The sequence below is a fragment of the Nelumbo lutea genome, chromosome 7 (genome assembly GCF_056320005.1).
Source record: "Nelumbo lutea isolate HS-2025 chromosome 7, American lotus-T2T, whole genome shotgun sequence".
Lineage (NCBI taxonomy): Eukaryota > Viridiplantae > Streptophyta > Magnoliopsida > Proteales > Nelumbonaceae > Nelumbo > Nelumbo lutea.
Window position 1 is genome coordinate 53,822,676 of NC_142690.1, and position 23,142 is coordinate 53,845,817.

A 23,142-nucleotide genomic window follows, 5' to 3' on the forward strand; every position below is an offset into this window, starting at 1 on the left:
GGTAGAAATGTGTATAGAAGAATATCAACAGCGCCCATAAGAAGTGATTTATTACGAGTTGAAGGGGCTAGAAAGGCAAGTGGTAGAGCAAAAAGGATATGGGTAGTAGTAAGAAACGATTTAAGCGTCAATAATTTAATAATGGATATGGCATTAAACAGAACGTATTGGCGAAAATGACAAATATAAAATAAATTATTATATATCGAGTATAATGTATTTAATGGCATAGCCCCAAAGTCCAGCCTGGCCCCTTATCACCCCTACTCCAAATTAAGTTTCCTTGTGCACGTGGAGTTGAATGTTTTAAATGGCATATGAGGCTTTGCCTCAAGGAAAGCACCCTGAAGCTCAACAATTCCTAAGTTAAAATTAAGATGGCAATGGGGCGGGTTTGGGGCGGGTTTGGGGCGGGGCACCCTCTCCCCGTCCCTACCCTGAAGTCACGATACCTTGCCCCATACCCGCCCCATCCCCGGTGGCGGGGTGGGTTCGGGGCAGGGCATCCATTTTCTATTGGGAATGGGGAATCCCCAAATTTTCTCCGTTCCAAGGCAATTACTTAAAAATTATCTATTTTATGGATAATTTATACATAGGATATAGGAATTTGGGAGTAATTTAGAATTGAATTATAATACTTTAGGGGTATTTCAAAAATAAAATTATGAGACCCTAGAATTTTAAAAATTTAGGGGAAACTTAGAGATATTTTAAATATCAATATTAAACCTAAAGATATTCTACTAATTTACCTTCGGGTTTGGGGCAGGTTCGAGGAATTATATACAAAACCCGTCCCCACCCCGTACCCGGTTCGGGGAAAAATTATTTTCCCCATCCCCGCCCCATCCTTGTTTAGGGTCAGGGAAAACCCACCCCGTTCAGGGCAGGGCGGGGCCTCGGTTTTACGGGAGAAATTGCCATCCCTAGTTAAAATGCACTTCTGGTGATTATTTTGGACCAATAAGCCTTTAATATATAAACCATCCACATTACTCCTTATAAATCAAATTACTAACAATATTAGGGATCTAGCTTCAAAGGTTTTGGCAAGAATAAAGGAGGCTTGTTTGGCCTTGGACCTAACAAGAAAGGAAAAACAAAAGGGCAGCCAGAAGAAACCGGGAAGATTGGAATAAAAAAGAAAAAAACTAGTAAGTAGTTTGAAATCCCACTGTGGGTCTGGTTTGTAGCTATGGGTCTCGGGTGGTGGTTCTGTTTTGTTTTGGGTGTTGTATGGTTTTTTTGCTTTCAGGTTTCTTTTTCTGTTTCATGTCGCTGCTTTTTGTTTGTTTTGGGGCTTGGTTGTCAAAGTTAATGGATTTCTGGGGGTTTGGCATACAAAGGTGTTAAGCTTTAGTGGGTTGTCATTTGGATATTTTCATTTCATTTGAGTGATTGCTTATTACCTTTCCTTGTATCCTGTTTTTTCCCATTTTAATAATTTGTTTTGTTTATCTTAAAAAAAAAAAGTTAAAAAGTCCACTCTTTAATGAGCATGATTTCCTTTCTTTATTTTTTTCAGCTTTAGTTAATGAAGTAGGATCTGTTTGGTTTGTAGTCAGAATCGGAATTGAAATGACCCATTCCCATAATCTGTTTGGTTCAGATAAGAATGGAAATGGGAATTAAAATCAGCAGATATGAGATTTCATTCCCAAGGAAAGGGCAGGGAATAGCCATTCTAGCAAGAATGGAAATGAAATTTCAATTCCGCCCAACCAAATAGGTGAAATCGGAATAGTCCATTCTATTTCCGATTCCAGACTCCTATTCCTGCAAACCAAATGGGGCCTTATAGTTAATACTAATTATTTTTTTGAACAAAGTAAATCCTTGGTACAATATAAAATAGTTGTGCCCCAGTCCTGTAACCAATTTCATTTTTTCAGAAAATAAAATTTACTGTCTAATGCTAAATTAGATTCACTAAACCTGACAGTGAATGGTTGTTACAGTAATTCCTATCGATCTACCAGTTTCAATGTCACGGATTTCTTGCACATTAGGGGCCATTGCACAAATGTAAGAACACAAGTTCAAGTCTAAAATGGCCACATTGTTCAGAAAAAATCACCAATATTCAATCTGCCCCTTCGAAGCTCCTAGATAGCTGGGATATCACTGAGTAATGGCCCTTACAGATACATTGCACATAAGTAAACATAAAGGTCAACGTTATTATTGATCATAACAAACGTTTGTAATGACTTAAACAAAAATTTGCAGAGATATATTTGCATTGAAAAAATGAGATTAAACTTACAACAATGCTTGGCAACAATCATAATAGTTGAAGGTTAAACACTTGCTTGGTAATATGGAGATGCCCCCAAGCAGCAGGGGTGTCAATTGGACTGGATTTGGTCAAATCCAATTCAGTCCGATGTGAGTCCATCATAAATGGACCAGGTCCAATCCGATCCAATGAATGTTTTGGGCCAATTTGGACTGGTCCAATTTAATGTCTGGACCATCCAACCTAAACCCGATCCATTGACATATATATTTGTATCTTATATCAATGGATCAGATATTGGCTTAATCCAACCTAATCCCATATAAATTTGTTACGGACAGACCAGGTCTAATCCAATCTAATAAATATTTTGGATCATATTGGTTTAATTCAATAAGTCTTGTTGGTCTGTCCAATCCGTTCATATTGATTTTGGACCGGACGGGATCCAAACCAAAACCGGCCCATTGACACCCTTACCAAGAAGGGGCTCCAGACTAGCTAATTAATGCCGCAGAAATTTGTAAACTGATTCAGTAGACAAGGCAGCTATTCGAACAACCATACCTATCCCCTGCATAAAAAAGAACCAATAAACCAGAATATAACTCAGATATCTGCTGTTTCATAATTGGACTATTATCCATATTATTGTCATGGTTAGCTGCAATTATTAAACAAATAAAAACCAAACTAGGTGGAAATCCTATGGTATTATTAAATATTAATATTACTTCAAACTTCGTAAAAGTATGGCGATTTTGTCATACCTCTAAGCAACTCTTTTAACTAAAAATAGAACAGTGGTCAGGAAATCAAATACTCTTTAATAATCTCAATGAATCACTCATGTATTGTATGAAATATATAAAAAACGAAGGAAGGTGGAGAGTGAGAGGGGATTCAGAGTCGTAGGAAGATGGAGGTCTGAGGTGTTGAATGAAGCTAAGACTTTCAAGTTTGAAGAGGAATGGACCAAAGGAACGGATGTACTGAAAATCAGAGAGAATAATAGGGCGACAATACTGGTAACAAAGGATGTCATCATATGGATGAAAGGTTTTGTAGATGGGGCTATCAACTCTTGCAAGGTGGATGGCTGGAAGAATTCCATGTCAGTTCCAGGTAAGAAATATGTAGTAGAATTGAAAAGAAACGGTAAAGGGTGGTTCATCACTTTGGCTGAGTTTTCTGGAACAAATGGAAAAGAAATGCTCTGTATGCCGGAAGGGAAAATGTAAAAAGGGTGGTTGGCTTTTGTGAAGGTGTTGTAGTCTTTCCTTGAAGCCTCGGAAAGCAAAAAGATGGAAGGAGTGAAGGTAAATGGTCAAAATTCCAAAGACCATAGTCGAAAGGTTCAGGAGGAGGCAGCTTCGATTGAAACTAATGGGAGTGTCAAAGTGCAAAGCTCTTTGATTCCTGGTTTGGTGGTTGCTTGCTCTTCTATTCATTGAAGAATACAGGTAGGAGCTGGGACGGATGATTGGAAAAAAAAAATGGTGTTAGTGGCTGATAAAGTTGTGACAGATTGGAAGAAGGTCTTGAATACAGTAGCAGGAGAGATAGGCATTGAAGATGAAGCAATGTTATTTCCATTTGCAGAGACGAAAGTTGTTCTTGATGTAGGCGACTTGGAGCTAAGTTTCAAAGCAGTAGTTGTGGATGGAGGTCTTATATAGGTCTAGAACTGGAGCCCAATCTGTAACGAAGTCGTAGTTCAAGATGGGTGCGTTCGGCTGAAGCTAGTAGGCCTTCCCTTCCACCTCTAGCGGGACTCTATTCTTGAGCACATTGTGCAGAGTTTAGGAGGCGTTTTGGTGGAAGCTAATAAACGAAATCTGGGTGCTGTTGAGATAAAAGGTCATTGGTATTAAACATGAGAACTTGTCTTGGTTCTTTGAAATTTGTTCGGATGATGCCTGGTACAAGGTGTGGGTGGCATCAAAAGTCGAATAGTCGTGGTGGATAAGAGGTTCCAAGGTTGAAGACGATGAGATGGCAAGGTGGTGGACATGTGGAGGGAAGAGAGTGGGTAGCGAAAAGGAGGTGCAGGCGAAAGCTAATTTAGGAATTAATGTGTCGGTTGAGGTAATCCAAACAATAAATCATCCATTAAAGGAAGCTAATTCAATTTTTTTTAATTAAATAAAGTAAAGGCGGACAGTCTATCTTTTGCGGATGTGGCAAAGAAATTAAATGGACCAGAGCGTCGAATGGCTTGGTCCGAGCCGATTGAGTTGTTGGGTGGGTTGGGTGGGTCGAATACTAAAATGGGGCACATTTTTAATGATCCACGTGACAACTTAAAAGGTCATGTGCGTTGGGGCAAGGAGAAGATTCAAAGGCCGACGATAGACAGTTGCATCGGTCTACCTTCTTCCCAAATGGCTAGAAAAGGTGGGGAAAGTTTGGAGTAGTGGGAAATGGACAAACAAGGTAACTTACAGTGGGCCCCTCGCCGAAACCATAAGGAGTTTAGCTCTCTACGATGCTTCTCAGAGAGGCCGAACCCAAGAGGCCAAGATATGCAAGGGAGAGAGCTGAAGAGAGGGAGGAGACAAACGAAGGGTGGGTGCAGTGTAGTGTAGATGATGAAGAATCGGATGATTGCTTCGATGATGGTACCAGCGTTGGTAGTGTGAAGGACAAAGGTGGCTACGGTGTAGGTGACATGGGTGTGTGGAACAATGCAAGCCTATTTTAGGGTGACAGAGAGGAAAAATGGAGGCATGAAATAGATGGCGATAAAGGTAAGACCGAGGAAGGAAGAAGGTCGGGGCTTCTTGAAACAAGTAGGGCTGAAGACATTAACGGGAATAACTCATCCCCAAGACTTTAGAATGTAGAAGGCACAAAAGAAGGGGTAAATCAGGAGAACTTGAAGCAGAGCAGGAATACATCAACTAGGGGTAGAGAGGAAAGATCGCCATGTTGACCAAAGGATAGAAGTACTTCACAACCAACTTAGGGAGATAGATATTTAACAAACTTTGGAACAAGAAAGGGAGGTCGAGAACAGTCATATTCCAACCTTTCTATCAAACCCAAGTAACCAAGTGAATTCAGTTTCTGTTACTAATGTGTTTTGTGCCCTTTATTCCAAATTTCATTCCTGCTTCATCTTGCAGCCCATGTATGTGCAGCCAATCAAGGTGGTGGGTCTTCTAAGGTTATGGAGAGGGGAATGAAGGACAATGGAGAGGTGCGGGAAGGGACGTATAGGAATGAGAAAGTGCAGAAAATTATTGAAAGAGTATTTAATGAAGTGAAAGAAAATATGATATGGAGGAGGGATGGAGAGGAAAGAAGAGGGGAGGGATTAGTGGAGAGGAGTGAAGGAAAGGAGAGCAGAATTTGAGGGGAATATGTGGAGAGAATATTGAAAGATGGAGGAAATATGATATGGAGGAAGGATGGAGAGGAGAGAAGAGGGGAGGGATCAGTGGAGAGGAAGGAAGGAAAGGAGGGCAGAGTTAGAGGGGAATATATAGAATGGATAGTGGTGTAGGAATCTAAGAAAGAGGACGTGATATTACAATTTGTAGGGAAGCTGGGATGTAGGTTGGAAGACTTGGATGTGTTGAAAGAAGGCCTATAGAAGAAGAAGAAGGAGATCAAAACAAATAATAGAAAATTAATTGAAATTGAGAGATTGAAAAGAGATGTAAAAGGTGACAAGAAGTTCGGGGTAAAAGGAGATAGAAGGAAAGGGGGGAAGTAGTGGTTAGGTGAAGAAGGGAACTAAGAAAGAAGTGAGAATAAAGATACTTAGTTGGAATGTGAGGGGAATAGGAAGTGTAGGGAAAAAAGAGACAATAACAGAGGTATGACCCAGACATTGTACTATTACAGGAGTCCAAGAGAATGGAGTTTAATAATAGATGGGCAAGGAGTGTCTAGAAAGCCAAGGAATTAGTTGGGTGGCTGCTCCCTTGTGGGGTGCTTCAGGGGGGATAGTGACAATATTAAAGAGGGATGTGGTTAAAGGCTTGGAGGAATTGATTGGAAAAATATTCAGTTTCCATGAAATTTAAACAGCAAGAGAATGGCTATGTGTGGGTGCTTACAAATGTTTATGAACCAAGTGGCTACAGAGAGAAAGGAATTGTAGGAGGAACTGAGTGATGTCAGAGGGCTGTGGGTGGGGAATTTAATGTGATCAGATACTTGAAGGAAACCAATAAGACTAATCAGAGGGTGACAACTAGCATGAGGAAGTTTAATAGGCTTGTGGATGCCTTTGAGCTCAAAGAGATACCTCTAGCCCACAAGATATTTACATGGTCAAATCACCAATCTAGCATCATCTTCTCTAAGTTGGATAGGTTTCTGTTCTCTTTGGATTGGGAAAAACATTGGGAGAACTTGGCATCTAGATCTCTCCCTATGGTGATTTTTTATCATTAGCCCATATTGATATGCAAGGAGGAAAAAAGGAGTGGAAGATCTGCCCCCTTTAGATTTGAAAATATTTGGTTACTCCATCCCAGGTTTACCAATAGAGCAAGGGAGTGTTAGAATGAGTGTAATCCAATGGTGGAATGGGTGGGGATGAGATTCCATAAGAAACTACAATTTTTTAAAACAAAGATCAAGGAGTGGAATCTTTTGGAGTTTGAAAGGTTAGAAGAAAGAAAGAGGGCTCTGATGGACCAACTTAAGAGTCTTGATTCTAAAGAAGAAAGGGGAGAACTTGGAGAGGAATACAAGGAACTTAAAAGAGGTTTGAGAAGATAGTTAGAGGACTACCTACATAAGGAGGAAATAAGATGGAGGCAAAAATCTTGGTGTAAATGGTTACAAAAAGGAGATAGAAATACCAGATTTTTTCATTCTATGGTAGATGGAAGGAGAATGAAAAACTTTATTTCCAAATTGGTAGTGGATGGAGTTGAGTTAACACAACAAGAGGAGATAGTCGGGACATGTGTAAAACACTTTAAATCCATTCTAAGAAGGCCTATAAGTAGAGGGGTGTGGGTAGAAGGATTAGATTGGCCAGATGTTGGGGTGGATAACAGGAGAAGGTTGGAAAGAAAATTTGATTTGGAAGAGATAAATGAGGTTGTGTTTTTTATGGATATAACAAAAGATCCAAAGCCGGATGGGATCACAATGACTTTTTATCAAGATTGTTGGGATATTTTGAAAGATGACATTCTGTTGGTTTTTGAGGAGTTTCACGTGAGAGGAATTGTTAACTCAAGTGTGAATTCCACTTTTATAACTTTGATTCCAAAAAAGAAAGATGCATCCCACTCAAAGGACTTCAAGCCAATCAGTTTGGTAAATAGCCTATACAAGATTATTGCAAAGGGTCATTGAGATTGAAGGAAGTACTACTAGACATCATTGCACAATATCAAGAAGCTTTTGTGAGTGGAAAACAGATTACTGATCAAATCCTCATTGCTGATGAGAATGTGGAGAACTTCAAGATGGATAAGAAGAAAGGAGTAGTTTGTAAGTTGGATCTAGAAAAGGCTTATGACTAGGAGGATTAGGAATTTTTTAGGAAAGTTATGACCGAATTTGGGTTTGGGGCTAGATGGTGCAAATGGATTATGGGATTTGTTCGAAATTGTCATTATTTGTTGCTAGTGAATGGAACAGTGGTAGATTTCTTTCCAACCATCAGGGGTATAAGACAAGGAAACCCCCTATCTCCTTTCTTGTTCATATTAATTGCTAATGTTCTTGGGAAATTGATTCACAGAGCAGACTATAGGGGTCTCATTAGATGTTAGAGAGTTGGAAGAGAGGAAACCCCCTCACCCACTTACAGTTTGCTAATGATACAATTATATTCTGTGAAAAAGTAATGTGAGTTTCATCAGGAATATGAAACTGGCGATACAACTCTTTGAACAAATGTTAAACTTGAAGGTGAACTTTGGAAAAAGTTGTGTAGTAGGTGTGAATATGGAGGATGAAGAGATTAGGGAGTGTGCAAAAGTACTAGGGTGTGAAGTCTCAGGATGACTATTGAATTATCTAGGGTTTCCGTTAGGTGATAACCCTAAGAGAGAGAGATTCTAGAACTCAGTGGTGAAAAGATTTGAAATGAGATTTGTCTCTTTGAAAAAGAATTACCTCTCTTGGTGGAAGAACTACACTGATTAAGGCCATACTAACAAAACCTACCCATTTAACAAGCGGAGGGAGATCGACTAGTAGCATATCAGAGTACTTGATAAAGATGTCATCGAGATGGCAAGCCGAGGACTTTCTTGACTCCTACTCTGCTCCCCATGGTTTTTGTAAGGTTTGCGTTGTGCGCCATTTTTCTTTCCCCTCCAGAAGACCCAACAAGGTAAAAGAGAAAATAAATGAAATCTAAACCTTTTTTTTTTTTTGTTGATTGTCAGTTTCATTTCAGGGTGATGATCTATCTCCATTTCAAATTCAGGACATGGTTCTCGAAAACAATTGGAGCTTTGTTGCTGAAGGTATGGCGATCTGGGTACCTTAAGTGCCATAAGCCTCAACTACTCCTTACTACCTATCCAACGAAATCGGCTTTGAAAATGGATTTAAGAAGCTAAAGGAGGCAAGCAATCAAAAGGCTGCTGCAAACAAATGGTGGAGAGACAACGGTGGTTTTACAGTCCCCCAAATTTGCCCACTGTCCTGCAAGAGATCTACACCTTTCTGGTAGAAATATCTATCAAATAATATAGTTTAATATATCGCTGCGCCATTTTGATGATCTCCTGAGTCCTGATGTTTCAAATTTCACTCCACTTTCTTGTTTCTTTTTTCCCTCCCCCTTGTGAAACTAGGTTAGATCCTCTGTTCCACTGCATTTGGTGTGCTCTGTACCATGTGGGTTTATTTAGTTTCCCCTCTTTTCTTTGGATTTGGAATGGAACTTTGTAAATATCAACATGGAACAACTTTTCATCTCTTTATTAATTCCTTTCTGTTTTGTTCATGAGTATGAATCATGAATAAACACTTCTCCCAGAGAGAAAAAAAAAAGGATGGGGCTTTGTTCCATGCTTGATCTAGTGAGCAATATTGATACAGGGAATGCAAGTACATTCTTTTAGTTGTAGTTCTAGGAATAGAAGGTGATGCAGGTGCACACGACCTGGACCTATGGCACGCATGCACGTGGAAGATGGTGGCATGTAGGACGGACCCAATGAGGGCACTACAGGCTAGAGGTTGGTTTGCAGCCTAGAACCAATGACATAGGCACATGCAGCAATCCCGAATGCCTATGCCCCTCAAGGCAGGACCGCATCGTGGCTGTCCGCACCCGCCTACCTCTAGGCGACCTCAAGTATAAATAGGGGCAACCTTCTCAAGGTAAATATCTAGAATCTAGACCTAAGAACTTTGAGAACTCACCAGTTTCCTTGGGGTCTTGTCTGAGTGTTCTCCCTTCAAACCTCGTCCAGCTTGAGCTAAGCCTGAACTAACTTGACCATCGGAGTCTTTGCCTCAGGTACTCACCTAAGGATTCTGACGTTCTCTCTTTTTTACTCATTGCAAGACAAGCCTACCAATCGTCGGCTAACCTAGGCCAAGGACTACTCAGCCATACCTCGGCTCAAGAGGAAATTGACAGTGTTTCCCCTAGCCCACTCTAAGCCACACCAATTGGCGTCGTCTATGAGAATGTTGCTAAGACATCCCTTAACTTAACTCCCTCTAAGAAACTCAAGCAATAACCCCTAAGCTTTAGCCGATATGGCAAGAAACACTAGGAACACTCAAAACTTGGTCACTATGGACCAGCTCCAAACGGTCCTCGATCGGCTTGACAACCTCGCATAGAGGATGGACGAGGTGGGGCACCCAGCAGAAGGCTGCCCTCAAGGCAGCCGCCCCACTGGAAGCCTGGGACATTATGGCGAGCGCGCATCTCCAAACCTGTTGGTTGTCAGCCCACTCGGATCCAATAGGGCTGACCCCTAGAGTTCAATAGCAGTCGACCTGCTAGCTAGCCACCGAGGACCTCTCGACTCCTTAACCAAAGAGGGGGTGAATCAGCTAAGTCTTGTGACCATCTCTGAGACCAAGGACACCATTGTTGTCATCGAGAGAGCCCCGGGGACGAGAGTTGGCAGTCAGCCCACAACAGCCCCCCTTCGGGGGCTAAGGGCCAATGCCGTGCCTTTCTCTTTTGTGCCTCGGATCTCCGAGAACTCCTAAACGACAGGCAGACTAGAAGAAGTGGATGCACAACCCCATCAGAGTACTTGGTGAACTGGGCTGACGCGTACCATGTTTGGGAATGCCAGGATGAAGCCTGGGGCCCCATTGACCAGAAGATCATCAACCTATAGGCGCATCTCGATGCAGTCAGGGATGAACTTCGGCAAATTAAGGAGAGCCAAGGTGACGCCTCGGCAAACCAGAACCCCTCCTCCATCAGTAGGGCTATTTCATAAATAAATTCAAACCGACCAAACAACCAATCTGGCCCAACCAACCTAATTTGGCTGGTTTTTCTTCACCACCGGTTGGTTTCAAGTGGAAAGATGGGTAAACTGATAATTCGGTTCGGTTTCGGTTTTCACACATGAAAACCAAAATCAAACCAAGTTATCTATAAACATATTCTCACTGAAATATTATATATAATATGTATATTTCAATTTTAAATCTATATATATATGCGTATATTTTGGTTTTAAATATATATATTTATAAAATGTATATTCCAGTTTTAAATATATTTCCAGAAAATATATTCTAAAATATTATATATAATATGTATATTTCCTAAATATATATATATATATATAAAGCTGAAGTATATATTTCGGAAATGTATATATTTAAACCAAAACCGACCCAAACTGGCGAGGTCATTTTTGCTTAATAAAGGGTTGATTTTGGTTTAATCTTTAGGTAACCTGACCAAGTCAGGTCAGTTGAAAAAAAGCTAGTAAACTGACCCAACCCGACTTGTAAGCAGCCCTATCCATCAGGACAGACGCCTTCACTGACACCATCACCTCGGAACCCCTTCCACCTCACTTCAAAGCTCTTGTGCTAGAGATGTACGATGGTACCACGGATTCAGATGATCACCTGGAAAGCTTTCAGGCGCTCATGCTCTTTTATGGATATTTTGACACCCTGATGTTCCAGGCTTTCCAAGTGACCTTCAAGGGGGCAGCCCACTGATGGTTCTTCGGGATCCCGCCTTGCTCCATTAGCTCGTGGAAGCAGTTCGCCAACCTTTTTCTCACCCGCTTCGTCAACAACTGACGATACCAAAAGAGTGTTGTCTTGCTCATGGTCATCCGACAGAAGCATGGCAAGACTCTGTGGTCCTACACCGACCATTTCAAGAAAGAAGAGCTTAAAATCCGAGACCTTGATCCCATGGTCTCCATGCACGTGACAATCCACAGAATCCAACTCGGGTTGGCCCTCAAGCGCTCCACCGCCAAGACACTACCCAAAACCAAAGCGGAATTTTTGAAAAAGATTCAGAAGTACATCGCTTCCGAGGAGGCCTCGGCGGCGAGAGCCATGGAGAGGCCAACCACAACCATAGGGGCATAGAGAGGAAGAAGAAGAAGAAGAAGAAGAAGAAGAATGGAGTCGGCCGTAGTAACAACAGCAACATCAAGGATACTGACAAGAAGTCATCGGCCCCATCCTATGACAAATACACACCACTCAACTCAACCCGAGTGCATATCCCCATGTAGGTAGGGAAGGAGGAGTATGTGAAGTGGCTTGGGAAGATGAAGAGGAACCCCAAGAGGGGTAACCCAAGTAAATACTACAAATACCACCGCGGCGTCGGCCATGACACCGAGGGCTATTATGAGCTCCGAGACAAGATCGAGTCCCTCATCTGCCATAGCTATCTAAAAGAATACATTGAAAGCGACGTCACCACCTTGCTCCTATAGTAAACATAGTGGGCAAGAGTAATAGACATCATCACCAAGGGCTCGACCTCGGATGAAGCCTCAACTACGGCCTAGAAGAAGTAAGAAGCACTCAGCTCTCCAGCAAACAAGTTTAGTGGAATTTTTTTGTAACGAGGAAAGCAAGTTTCTCTCACCTCGATTCAAGTCCTTAATGTATATGTTCTCATCTTGACTGAGTGGGCCATAGCAATAACCTTCACTAAGGTTACACGCTCAAGCTGGATGTCGGTCCAAGGCACACGACCCTAGGAGGCCATACACCTAGTTGCCATGTCCTTGGCTGAACGACCAGCTGTGGCCCACAACCTCTATCTTGATTACACGCTCGGACTGGACGTTGGCCCAAGACATACGATCCACAAAAGGTCCCACACTTGTTCACCCTTTTTAGCAAAGGACCTAAGGGACCTCGGCCACAATTAACGTAGCGGCCTTTGATATTGGCCTCGACCTCGGAAGACCCTCCTGTTGAGCAAGTTCTTATCTAGGTTGAAGATCCGGCATCAGCCCTCCGCTTAACATAAGTCACAGCAAAACAGACACGCTAAAGAAAATGATGCCACCTTGCGAAGACAAGGGCACTCTATAGCGCTGGTCGGGCGATCAGGCCTCGACTATGCACAAGCCCATGTGTTGCATCCCTGAGGAAAGTTTAGCTAGAAGAGGCCTTGCGCCCTTGGCGGCGAAGCTTGGCCTCAACCTAACTACCTCGGCAAGGATGAGGAACAAGCCAGGAGAGCTAAGGTGTTCACCTCCCTTTCCTTCTTGCTAGGGAAAGGGGCCTCGTGTCCTTGGTGTCAAAGATCAGCCTCGACCTGGTTCACTTGAGTTCTTAAATGAGTGGCTTAGTGAGCGACGGATTTTTGCAACTTGCGACCTCTCAAAAGGGGGGACCGGCCCTTACACGCATAAAAAGAATAAAGAATACAAGCACAAAAAGGCATAAGATATGCAAAAATTATACTTCAAGTTGCCCTCTGAATCTTGGCGTTCCCTTTGGATGGCGCAGGTCGCTCCCTGATAGGGTGACCTCTGGCGGACACACCGCCTTGGCTTGGAACCTCATCAGCTCAGATGCCTACAGCTCACCAACGCCTACCACACCTCGATGGCCTCCTCATTGCCTCTTGCCAGCCTCATGCCCCTCTTCGACCAGAGATCTCTCCTCGGATTGGAGCCTCATCACCTCGGACACTTGCAACCTTCCATCCGCTGCCTGCAACCTCTAACGCTCTTTGCTTCGACCAATGCAGTAAAAGAGGAACAAAGAACTCCAAGTGACAAAGAGAGTACTTACCTTGGCCATCCTTACGGACAATATGGCCCAAGTATCCTCTTGGCCGAGGTGCCCTCTTGGCTGGCCCCTCCCCTCCTTGAAGCCCATTTCTCGGACTGGTCCTCACTCGGCGCCCATCCCCAAACTGAACCTCGCCCGACGTCCTTTTCAGTAACTTAGGGCCAAGGTGCCCTCTTACTCAATGCCTCCCCTCCTTGGAGCCCATTTTCGGACTAGCCCTCGCTCTGTTCTCGTCCTCGAATTGGCCTTCGCACAGCATCCTCTTTAGCAACTTAGGGCTGAGGTGCCCTCTCACCCGGTGCCTCCCCTCCTTGGAGCCCATTTCCTGGATTGGCCCTCGCTTAGTGCTTACCCCTGAACTAGTCCTCACCTGACGTCCTCTTTAGCAACTTAGGGCCGAGGTGCCCTCTCGCCCAATGCCTCCTCTCCTCAGAGCCCATTTCCCAAACTAGCCCTTGCCTAACGTCCTCTTCAGCGGCATGGCCTTCTCGAAGTAGAACCTTCATACCAAAGTGAGTGGAGCCGAGGCTAACCCAAACCGAAGTTTCCTCCTCCACTAGGAGCTTGGCTTGGGTCTTCCCCAATCCGACCTAAACGACCAGCCCCCGGTACAAGACGCAAAGAAATACTTCATCCATCTCATGCACGGATAACACTCGACATCGAAACCATCTCGTGCATACTCTACACGATGGTAACCAGCTAGGGCTGACAGCTGACCAATGCATTGACTTGTTAGCTCGTCCGTGAAGCACGCGACTGGGGGGCACATACACCTTGTACCCACACAAAACACGGTACCGAGCCCTCTAAAGCCGAAGCTAATGTCTTTGTGCTTTTTGTCCCTCTACAGTTCTCTCAAGAAGTGGAGTCAACAAAGTAGCCGCCATAGAGACAACAGAAGCCCCATGAAGCCAAGGATGACGTCCACAAGCTTATGAGCCGAGCTACCTCCAACAGAGCCTAAGCTAGAGCAAACGTTTCCACGCTCTTGAAGTGGGCTATCCTAACACCTCCAAAGTCGAAGCCGAGATCCTTGTCAAGGAAAGCCACTAGTGCCTCCCAGCAAGAATGACACTCTCTTCAATCGAAGCCAAGGTCCTCAGCTAAGACCTCCACCACAGCCTCGAGAGTGGAGGGTAAGTGATGCTAGAATACACGACCCGGACCTATGGCACGCACGGATGTGGCAGATGACGGCGCACAGGATGGACCCAACGAGGGTGTGCATAGGGTAGAGGTCGGCGTGCAGCCCAGAACCAATGACGCAGGTGCATGCGGCGACCCCAAATGGCCACACCCCTCAAGGTAGGACCGCATCCTGGCCACTGTGCCTGCCTACCTCCAGATAACCTTAAGTATAAATAGGGGGCAACCTTTTCAAGGTAAACATTTAGAATCTAGACCTAAGAACTTTGAGAACTCTCCAATTTCCTTGGTGCCTTGTCTGAGTGTTCTCACCTTAGGCCTCATCCACCTTGAGCTAAGCCTGAAGTAACTTTATTATCGGAGTCTTTACCTCGAGTACTCACCCGAGGCCTCTAACGTTCTCTCTTCTTTACTCCTCACAAGACAACCCTACCAACCCTCAGCCAGCATAGGCCTCGGACTACTCAGCCATACCTCAACTCAAGAGCAAATTGACAATGTTGCCCCTAGACCACTATAGGCCGTAACAAAAGGCAATAAAGTGGAATTTGTTTCATTCGTTGATTCTTGGGAAGGGAGTTGTACCAACTACCAACTGTCGTCGTAAGTAGACCTAGCAATTGGGTTGGGTGAGTCAGAATCGGGTTGGGTCAAGGTACTTCGGGTTGATTTCGGATTAGGTTGAATTTTGGGTCAGGTTATTTTCATATTTGGGTAGCTAAATATGAGACCCTAACCCTGTTTTTTTCAGGTTGGGTTGGGTCAGGTTCATGAATTGGGTCAACTTTTTGCCAGGTCTAGTCGTAAGGAATTCTTAAAATGAGAATTTTGTTTGCATTCTTCTTCTCCACTCTCTAGTTAGGGAAGAGGGAAAGGGAGGAGGGCAGGCCACTATACGCTTTCTCTCTTCATGTATCATCATTGATCATTTATTCATTCATTCTATATTGCCCCATCCCCCTCTAATTTTCAACTCTTATTTGGTGGAGAGGAAAGGAAAATAGAGGAAAGTCGGAAAAAGAAAGGGGAGGAGAGAAAGGGGAAGAGGAAGAAGAGAGATAGGGGAATAGAGAGAGGGTGAGAGAGAAACATGAAGGAATTTGAGGTAGAAGAGATCATTGGAGAAGATGAACAGTATTTTTTTCCAATTGTCCAAATGATTATTACAAGGATAATATGGGGATTAAAAAATATTGCAACGGCACACTTCAACGGAAGACTAACGGAAGGGTCTTATAATTTGCCCTAAATTCAACCTAAAATCTTCTCTTATCTCCCCCGTTCGAAAGAAACCGGCGAGCGGCGAGCGGCGAGCGGCGGCGATCTCCTCCCAAACCTCTGACCATTCTCTCTCCTTCTCTCTTCCTTCTTCTTTCCTCTTCTTCTTCCACCGAACCATTCTAATCGCCATTTCTACTGTTCATCGCCTTTGATCTAGAGAACCAGCGGCAGAGGTTCCAAAAGTGCAAAGCCTTCGTTAGCAACGGCAACTCAACCGCCACACCTCTTGTATTTCGAGCAGCATACCCCCGAGGCATTATCATTTTCGCCAATTCCCTTGTTAGAATCCGAATCAGAAGTGAATGATCTGAGACTAAAACATAAACCGAACGTAACAACTTCATTTGAGCTCTTACCAGTATAAAACCGTTAATCTCCCGATTAGTAACCGTTCAACTTCAGGCCAACATACGACTCCAGTAAGTTTCGTTCTCACCAGTATATCCCCTTATTAATTTTCGGTATCTTTCTTTTCTTTTTTATCTGACTGCCGGTTATTGGGAATGACGGTAAAGTTCCGCTGAGCCCTTTTCCGTGAGTTTTACCTTGTGCCGGAGTGGACAATGCAACCTCTGTAACCGGGTTTTAGGGACGATAACAGGATTACCGCCTAAGGGTTTCGAATGGATTTATTTTAGTTGTTCATTTTTTATTTATTTATTTGGTGATGTTGATGATAATGGCTCTATCGCTCATGTTGATCATTGCAATTGCCGTGATTTGAGATCGATCTGAAGGTAAAGTCCGCCATGCTCTGTTTATGGGTGATTAATTTAATGTATTGTTTTATTAAAAGTTTGTTTGGTTCAAATTCTCGGACCAGGGATAGTTATTTTGATTTGTTATCCAATAAAATTAGATTTGGAAAAGATAGCTCCCCGTCAATAAGATTTAGCTCAAGAAGCGAAATAAGTAAATGAAAAAGGAGAATAAAATGAATAGCAGAATCGAAGATTCGACCCCTCCATCCACTAGAGAAGAAAGGGGATAAAAAAATAAAATAAATAAAAATATAATCAGGGTGAGTTCTACTCGATGCTTATTTTTTTATTTTAATTTGTTTTGAGTTATTGAATACTTATTTGTATTTGTGATTGCCCTGTTTCAAATTCCATGTGGGCCCCACTTTTGGATTCAGGAAAGGGTATCTAACATTTTTTTTCTCTCATTCAAGTCTTGCGTAGATTGGTTTGAACCGGTGCCTGGTGTTTGGGTTTTGGAGTCATTATTAAAATAAAACATTTTAAAAATCATCTTCGGAGGTCCCATGAACCATTTTCTAGTTAAATGGCAAGTGAATCGGTTTTTCAACGGTTAAACCGTCACTTATCAATCCATACTCCAGCATTCAAAGGGCAAATTGCTTTCTTGAACCGCAGGACTCATTTGGTTTCTAAAACCCCAGTAAACTCTACATCTCTCATCCAGGAACTAGCTATGGCTCTATTGTCCCTCCGGCTTCGTGGATCATTATTCCTCTCATCGTCTCTTTTCAGCCACGGTCGTCTCTCTCGTCCAGACATGACTATATTCGAGGGTTGCTATTACAATCATTGGCTTATCACCATGGAGTTGCCCAATGATTCCAAACCTACTCCTCAAGTGATGGCCGAGACCTATGTTCAAGCCCCAGCAAAAGTTATTGGGAGGTATGTCTCTCTCTCTCTCTCTCTCTCTCTCTCTCTTGTTTTGGTGCCTGGTGGTCTGAACTCTGAACTGGGTTTCTAGATATTCACATTATTGCTACGAAGATCTTTTATGCCATGACACATCGTGTTTCCTTTTTAATTGTTGTTACAGAATCGCTCTCTAACTATAAAATTCACATGTAATTTCTTCTTGAAGCTGTCAACCAAAATCCTTCTTACAGTTTATTGCGAATTTTGAACAACAAGATATCTATTTGATTTAAACTGTACTATTTGAGGTAGTCTTGGACTGATCTGCTTATTACGTGGATTTCCTCCTATGCCCATTATGTATTTTTGTATTTTGGTCCATGCTACACGAATTCGTGGGCTGAAGCATTGGTTGTATGCCTCTAACGATAGACTCCTTGCCAACTTGTAGATTACACATGGCATAATTACAGGGGATATGTGCTCACTACCTGCCTAATCCTAACAAACCATTTTGAAAGAACAAAAAGACCCATCCAAACCCCCTTAGATCAGCATTTCACTGCCTATAACCAATGCAAACCAAAACAGCCTCACCAACCACAAGAAAACACCAAAAGGATTGCATACAGCAAGACGATTGCTGGAATTGTCATCATCAGTTACCTTTCTCTCAAAAAAAAAAAAAAAAAAAAGATAATTGCCATCATTCAGTGAAATGGCACCCATTCCATACTCCGCATGCTCCCAATGAAAACAACTCATGCTTCATATCTTCCTCTTGTATGCATTTTCTTCAGAAGTAGGTAATTTTTTGCTAGTTCTCTTTGCTCTTTCAATCAGCTAAGTTCATTTGTTTGTGTTATTTCTTCTATTTTTGAAGACATCTATTCTAATGAGTTCCTATTAGATCTGCCTAATGAGGAATGCTAATATTGTGCCTAACCATTGAGAATACCATCTGTGCATGCATCTTGGGCAGTTGTTTTGGAATATTGTGTGGATTCCACATGGATCTGACGTGGCCTACTAATTGTTGAAATTAATGATAATATTCTTGATCAACTGATGAACCATTGAGAATACCATCTGTGCATGCATCTTGGGCAGTTGTTTTGGAATATTGTGTGGATTCCACATGGATCTGATGTGGCCTACTAATTGTTGAAATTAATGATAATATTCTTGATCAACTGATGAAGATGCATGTGTGCATGTGATGTGCATTCCTCTTTATTAAATTTGTTTAATTTTGATTAACTTTTATATCTCTGTTTTGCTCTAAGTTTCAAATTCTCATCCTCTTTTAGTTATAATAAGATTTGGGTTTGAAAAGTTTATTTATATGCTTTTGGAATTCTTTTTTTCTTTTTTTATTATTTTAGTTTTATTTTTCAAAATTAATGTACAGAAACAAAGAGAATCTCATGTTGCAATAGTTTGAATGATGTTTTATGCAAGGTCTTCTATCAAAACCATGGTCTTTGGTCATCCTATGAGAACAGAAGATTTTCCCGTGTTGGACATCGTTGCATTCATTCAGGTAAGCTGAACATGGATAAAGAAGTTGTAGGGCCTAAAGAGCATTGCGAAACTGGGGCAATTGTTGATGGTAATAGTAATGCAAAAGTGAAGAGGAAAAAGCTGAAGGGAAAAAGAGCAGTTGTAAGATGGCTCAAATACTTCAGATGGAAGAAAAAGAAAGAATATGAACGGATGACAGTAGAAGAAAAGATTCTGTATAAATTAGGAAAGGTGAGATTTCAGTCCATAAGTTTTTTCATAATTTGTATAAAGAGGAAATCTAAAGTACCAGTTGGGTAGGTTATAGAAGTTACATCCTATCAATGGCAGGATTGATGTGGCATACACAGCTATGATACCCCGAAGATACCTGTTCATGCTTAGCATACCATATAATGACACTGGATACTATATAAACAGTTTTAGATGTACTCTGTAGCGTTAATACTTTTAAAATATATAAAGTGTAAATTAACAAATTATACTATAAAAATCTGTAAATGTTAGGTATTTAATTTATTTTTTCAAGATATTAGTCTTGAGAAATGACATTTAGCTTTAAAAACCAGATAGAAAAAGCATGATATAAGCATATTAAATGGGATTTCCATACCTATATCTGTTTCTGTCAGTTTAAGACATGCCAACTTGGAGAATTGCATGTTTGTATGTGTCAGTATCTGTGTCCATGTCTGGTTATGATTGGCGCACAGGTGTAAAAGCCCCATTCCTTAGAAGTCCTCATATCGGATGGAGCCCAGGCCCCATTCAAGAAATCATACAATTGGACATCAACCAGTTCTTGTGGTGAGGATCATATTTTAACTACTTGTCTTACACACTAGAAATAATAATCTATAAATCATATAGGTTAATGGATTCAGTAAAAAAGAGGAAAACTAGCAGAAAAGAGATAGATTAAGGAAGAATAGAAAATAGAATTGAGGGAGAATGGCAACCATGGGGCACATTACAAATATATCCCTGAATTTCCATCTGCCAATGCATAAAGAAACAGTAATAAAAGAATTATCTTACTCTCTATTACACACTTGTAAACCTGCCAACAGTCACTCTTATTGAGTGTTTAGGGATATTATACTTTTCAATTATGTCATGTAATTAAGGTCTTAATGGATATTATTGTCTTTTATTGTGAACATTATTAATCGCCACTTGAATTTACAGTCCAACATGGTCTGTACTTGAAAAGTCCATAGATAAAAGCAGAGACTAAAACAGAAGTTCAATGATTGAATAAGGGAAAATAGAATGAGATAAAAAGAGAGAAGGAAGAAAAATGGAGACAGAAGAACCAACTTTTGGTGCATGTGCAGTCCTTTTCTATTTATTTGTAATGCTGAAAAGTGTAGAAAAATATACAATTATACCCCTGTTGCCAATAACAAATGAATACAACTACTAAAAAGTAAAAACACCTCTCAAAACTTGGTGAATTATGAGTGCATCTGCAAGGTGTTCTTCAGAGGTAGAAAAGGAAGACATACTTCTATAGGCGTAACTTTCCCATATAAAATGTTTGTCAGCAGTGTTTAATATTTACTTACAAGTTGAGTAATAATTTCTTATGATAATGCTTTTTTTGTAACATATATATGATCTTTTGACTGGGGTAATGGTACTAGGCTCAAAAGAAAGAGGCTAGACTCATGGAAGCTCTAAAAAAGATCGAACCCCAGGAGTCATCGGAAGCAACCCATGATCCAGAAATATTAACACCAGAGGAACACTTCTATTTCTTAAAGATGGGTCTTAAATGCAAGAATTATGTACCCATTGGAAGGCGTGGAATCTTCCAAGGTGTAATCCTTAACATGCATTTACATTGGAAAAAGCACCAGACTCTGAAAGTGATAGTGAAGACATTTACACCAGAGGAGGTGAAAGAGATTGCAGCTGAGCTGGCAAGATTAAGTGGAGGAATTGTGCTTGACATACATGAAGAGAACACAATAATCATGTATAGAGGGAAGAACTACTCACAACCACCAACAGAGATAATGTCACCTAGGATCACTCTCTCTCGGAAGAAGGTACTAATTTCATCCTTACTAGTTAGGCTGCAAGCCTGCAATTTAAATTAATGGATTACATGTTCTTTGAAGAGTTTGAATGCATTATTAGATATAAGTTACTTGAAGTTAAAAATATTTCAGATTATGCATCAAATTTTACTAAACTCGACAAAGTCTTGTCCCAACTATTTGGTTATGAATCAATTTTACCATTCCATTCTATGATGACACGTCCTTTGTTAGAAATTTGAGTGCTTAGATATGCATTGGATGATATGTATAATTGTAAGAGGTAAATGTGAATGGTGGAGTGGTTCTACTTCCACCAAAATCTTCTCTAAGTTTATTTGAACCATGGAGTGGAAAACTAAATGTCTTATTGATGGTAAGCATGAATTTCTGGTGATCTTAGTTCCATCACTGATTATTTTGGTCTAATGCTTTTGTTGTCCTACAATCTCCAGGCTTTGGACAAGTCCAAATATAGAGATGGTCTCCGTGCGGTTCGAAAGTTCATTCCAAGGCTTCAACAGGACCTGGAGTTACTTCAAGTAAAGGCCAGAATGAATCATGAGAATGGAACTGATGTTGTAAATGAAAGCATTGGGACCGTGATTGACAAAAATAACCATGAACCCACTTCAGACTGGCAGCCAGAGAGTTCAGATAAATTGAGAGAATTACTGGATGGAAATGATGACATCTCTGAGGATGATTCCTTGATGGAATCTGATAAAATGTCAGACTCTGAAGCTTTGTCAGATATTTTTGAGACTGATTCGGACGAACAGGCGGATGAGGAGGCAGAACGTTCTCTATACTTGGATGAATTTGATAAATTTCCGATAGAAAGCAATGGAGAACTAGAGGATTTTGAGGATCACCTGCGTCAAATTTCTTTGGACTCCAGGAAAGATGATTCATTGGGGAAGGATGAAGGATTGCCAGACCTTGATGAGGTTGACAGGATATTCTTGCATGCAGGATCATTGTTAAGAAAAAAGAGGAAATAGACAAACAGCTAAACTAGGAAATGATAATGTTATAATCTTGAAAATCAGCTTATTTATTAATTTTATTTTTTCTATGGTCAATGCATCACCATTACCATTACACAAGCCTTATCCCAAGTTCTCAACTTTATGGGGTTGACTTTCTTATTTTTGAATGTTGGATAATTTCTAAAACTCCATAATGCCGTTATATTGTATTATGGAACTATTTATCCTTGTATTTTTATGGTATAACCAATGATTGTGCTCTTCAACGAGCTTATTTAGCACGGGCGAAACGGCTTTAACTAATCCACTCTATGAAAAGCCTTCATTTTCTACTTCCTAGTTATCTCTACTTTGTGAAATTGGTTTACACACTAGTAGAACTCCTATGTTTAGAGGCACTTGGCCTGAGGTGGTCACAAAAAATTGCCTCTATAAGATATTAAAGAAGGCAGATTTAATGGATTATTTTAAAGGCACTTTTTAATGCCTCAAATTGTAATTTTGTCTATATATTTTTGGCGGACTAAAAAAAGTAGTCACTGATTTAGCTTGGTGCTCAAACACCATTGTGCGCACAAGCCAAATATCCTCTCGACGAATGACTATTCATTTTCTCGCTACAGGCAAACCAGGTTCGTTCTTTTCTTTCTTCCCCCTCTCTTTTCTATATTTTCTTCCCCATTTCTTCTATTTTTTCCCCTTCCCTCTTCTATTCCTTCTCTCTGCATTTCCTAGAGAAATCTACTGATACTATCCCCTTTTCCTCAGGATTCCAAAGTTCAGCACCTGATAAGGTTGGAGTCAGCTATACAAAAGGAAAATAATCTTGCTGAGATTAAGTTCATTCAACCTGGTTTTTGGATCATTCGGCTGTGTGGAATTAAGGTGAGAGTAATTTCAATCCATTTCTTATATCTTTCATGCATATAAGTTGATTCCATTATTAATTTCTGTCCATAATACCCTAGTTGAACTCAACTCTGTTTGTTGAATGATTGGAGCATCTAAAGCATTTGAAGCCTTTGAAGCATTTAAAGCATCTTCAGTGGTAAAACCCCTATTGTGGGAAGATTCTGCTCGGCCTAGTT

General features: G+C 41.2%; 1 protein-coding gene across 6 annotated transcripts; it reads left to right on the forward strand.

Annotated features, from left to right (window-relative positions):
* The first annotated feature begins 15,438 nt into the window (after nucleotides 1-15,438).
* On the forward strand, nucleotides 15,439-22,332 carry LOC148846428 (putative CRM domain-containing protein At3g25440, chloroplastic). Of its 6 annotated transcripts, none has more exons than XM_088952929.1 (5): nucleotides 15,439-16,293; nucleotides 17,303-17,523; nucleotides 18,933-19,248; nucleotides 20,664-21,071; nucleotides 21,518-22,332. In XM_088952929.1, the coding sequence occupies exons 2-5, from the start codon at nucleotides 17,312-17,314 to the stop codon at nucleotides 22,064-22,066; spliced, it is 1,485 nt and encodes a 494-aa protein (XP_088809055.1). In that variant the 5' UTR covers nucleotides 15,439-16,293; nucleotides 17,303-17,311; the 3' UTR covers nucleotides 22,067-22,332. The 6 variants fall into 6 exon arrangements, with proteins under 6 accessions (XP_088809055.1, XP_088809056.1, XP_088809059.1 ...); XM_088952930.1 differs by having other exon boundaries at nucleotides 15,535-16,293; nucleotides 17,254-17,523; XM_088952933.1 differs by having other exon boundaries at nucleotides 15,546-16,293; nucleotides 17,254-17,523; nucleotides 18,955-19,248.
* Nucleotides 22,333-23,142: the final 810 nt, after the last annotated feature.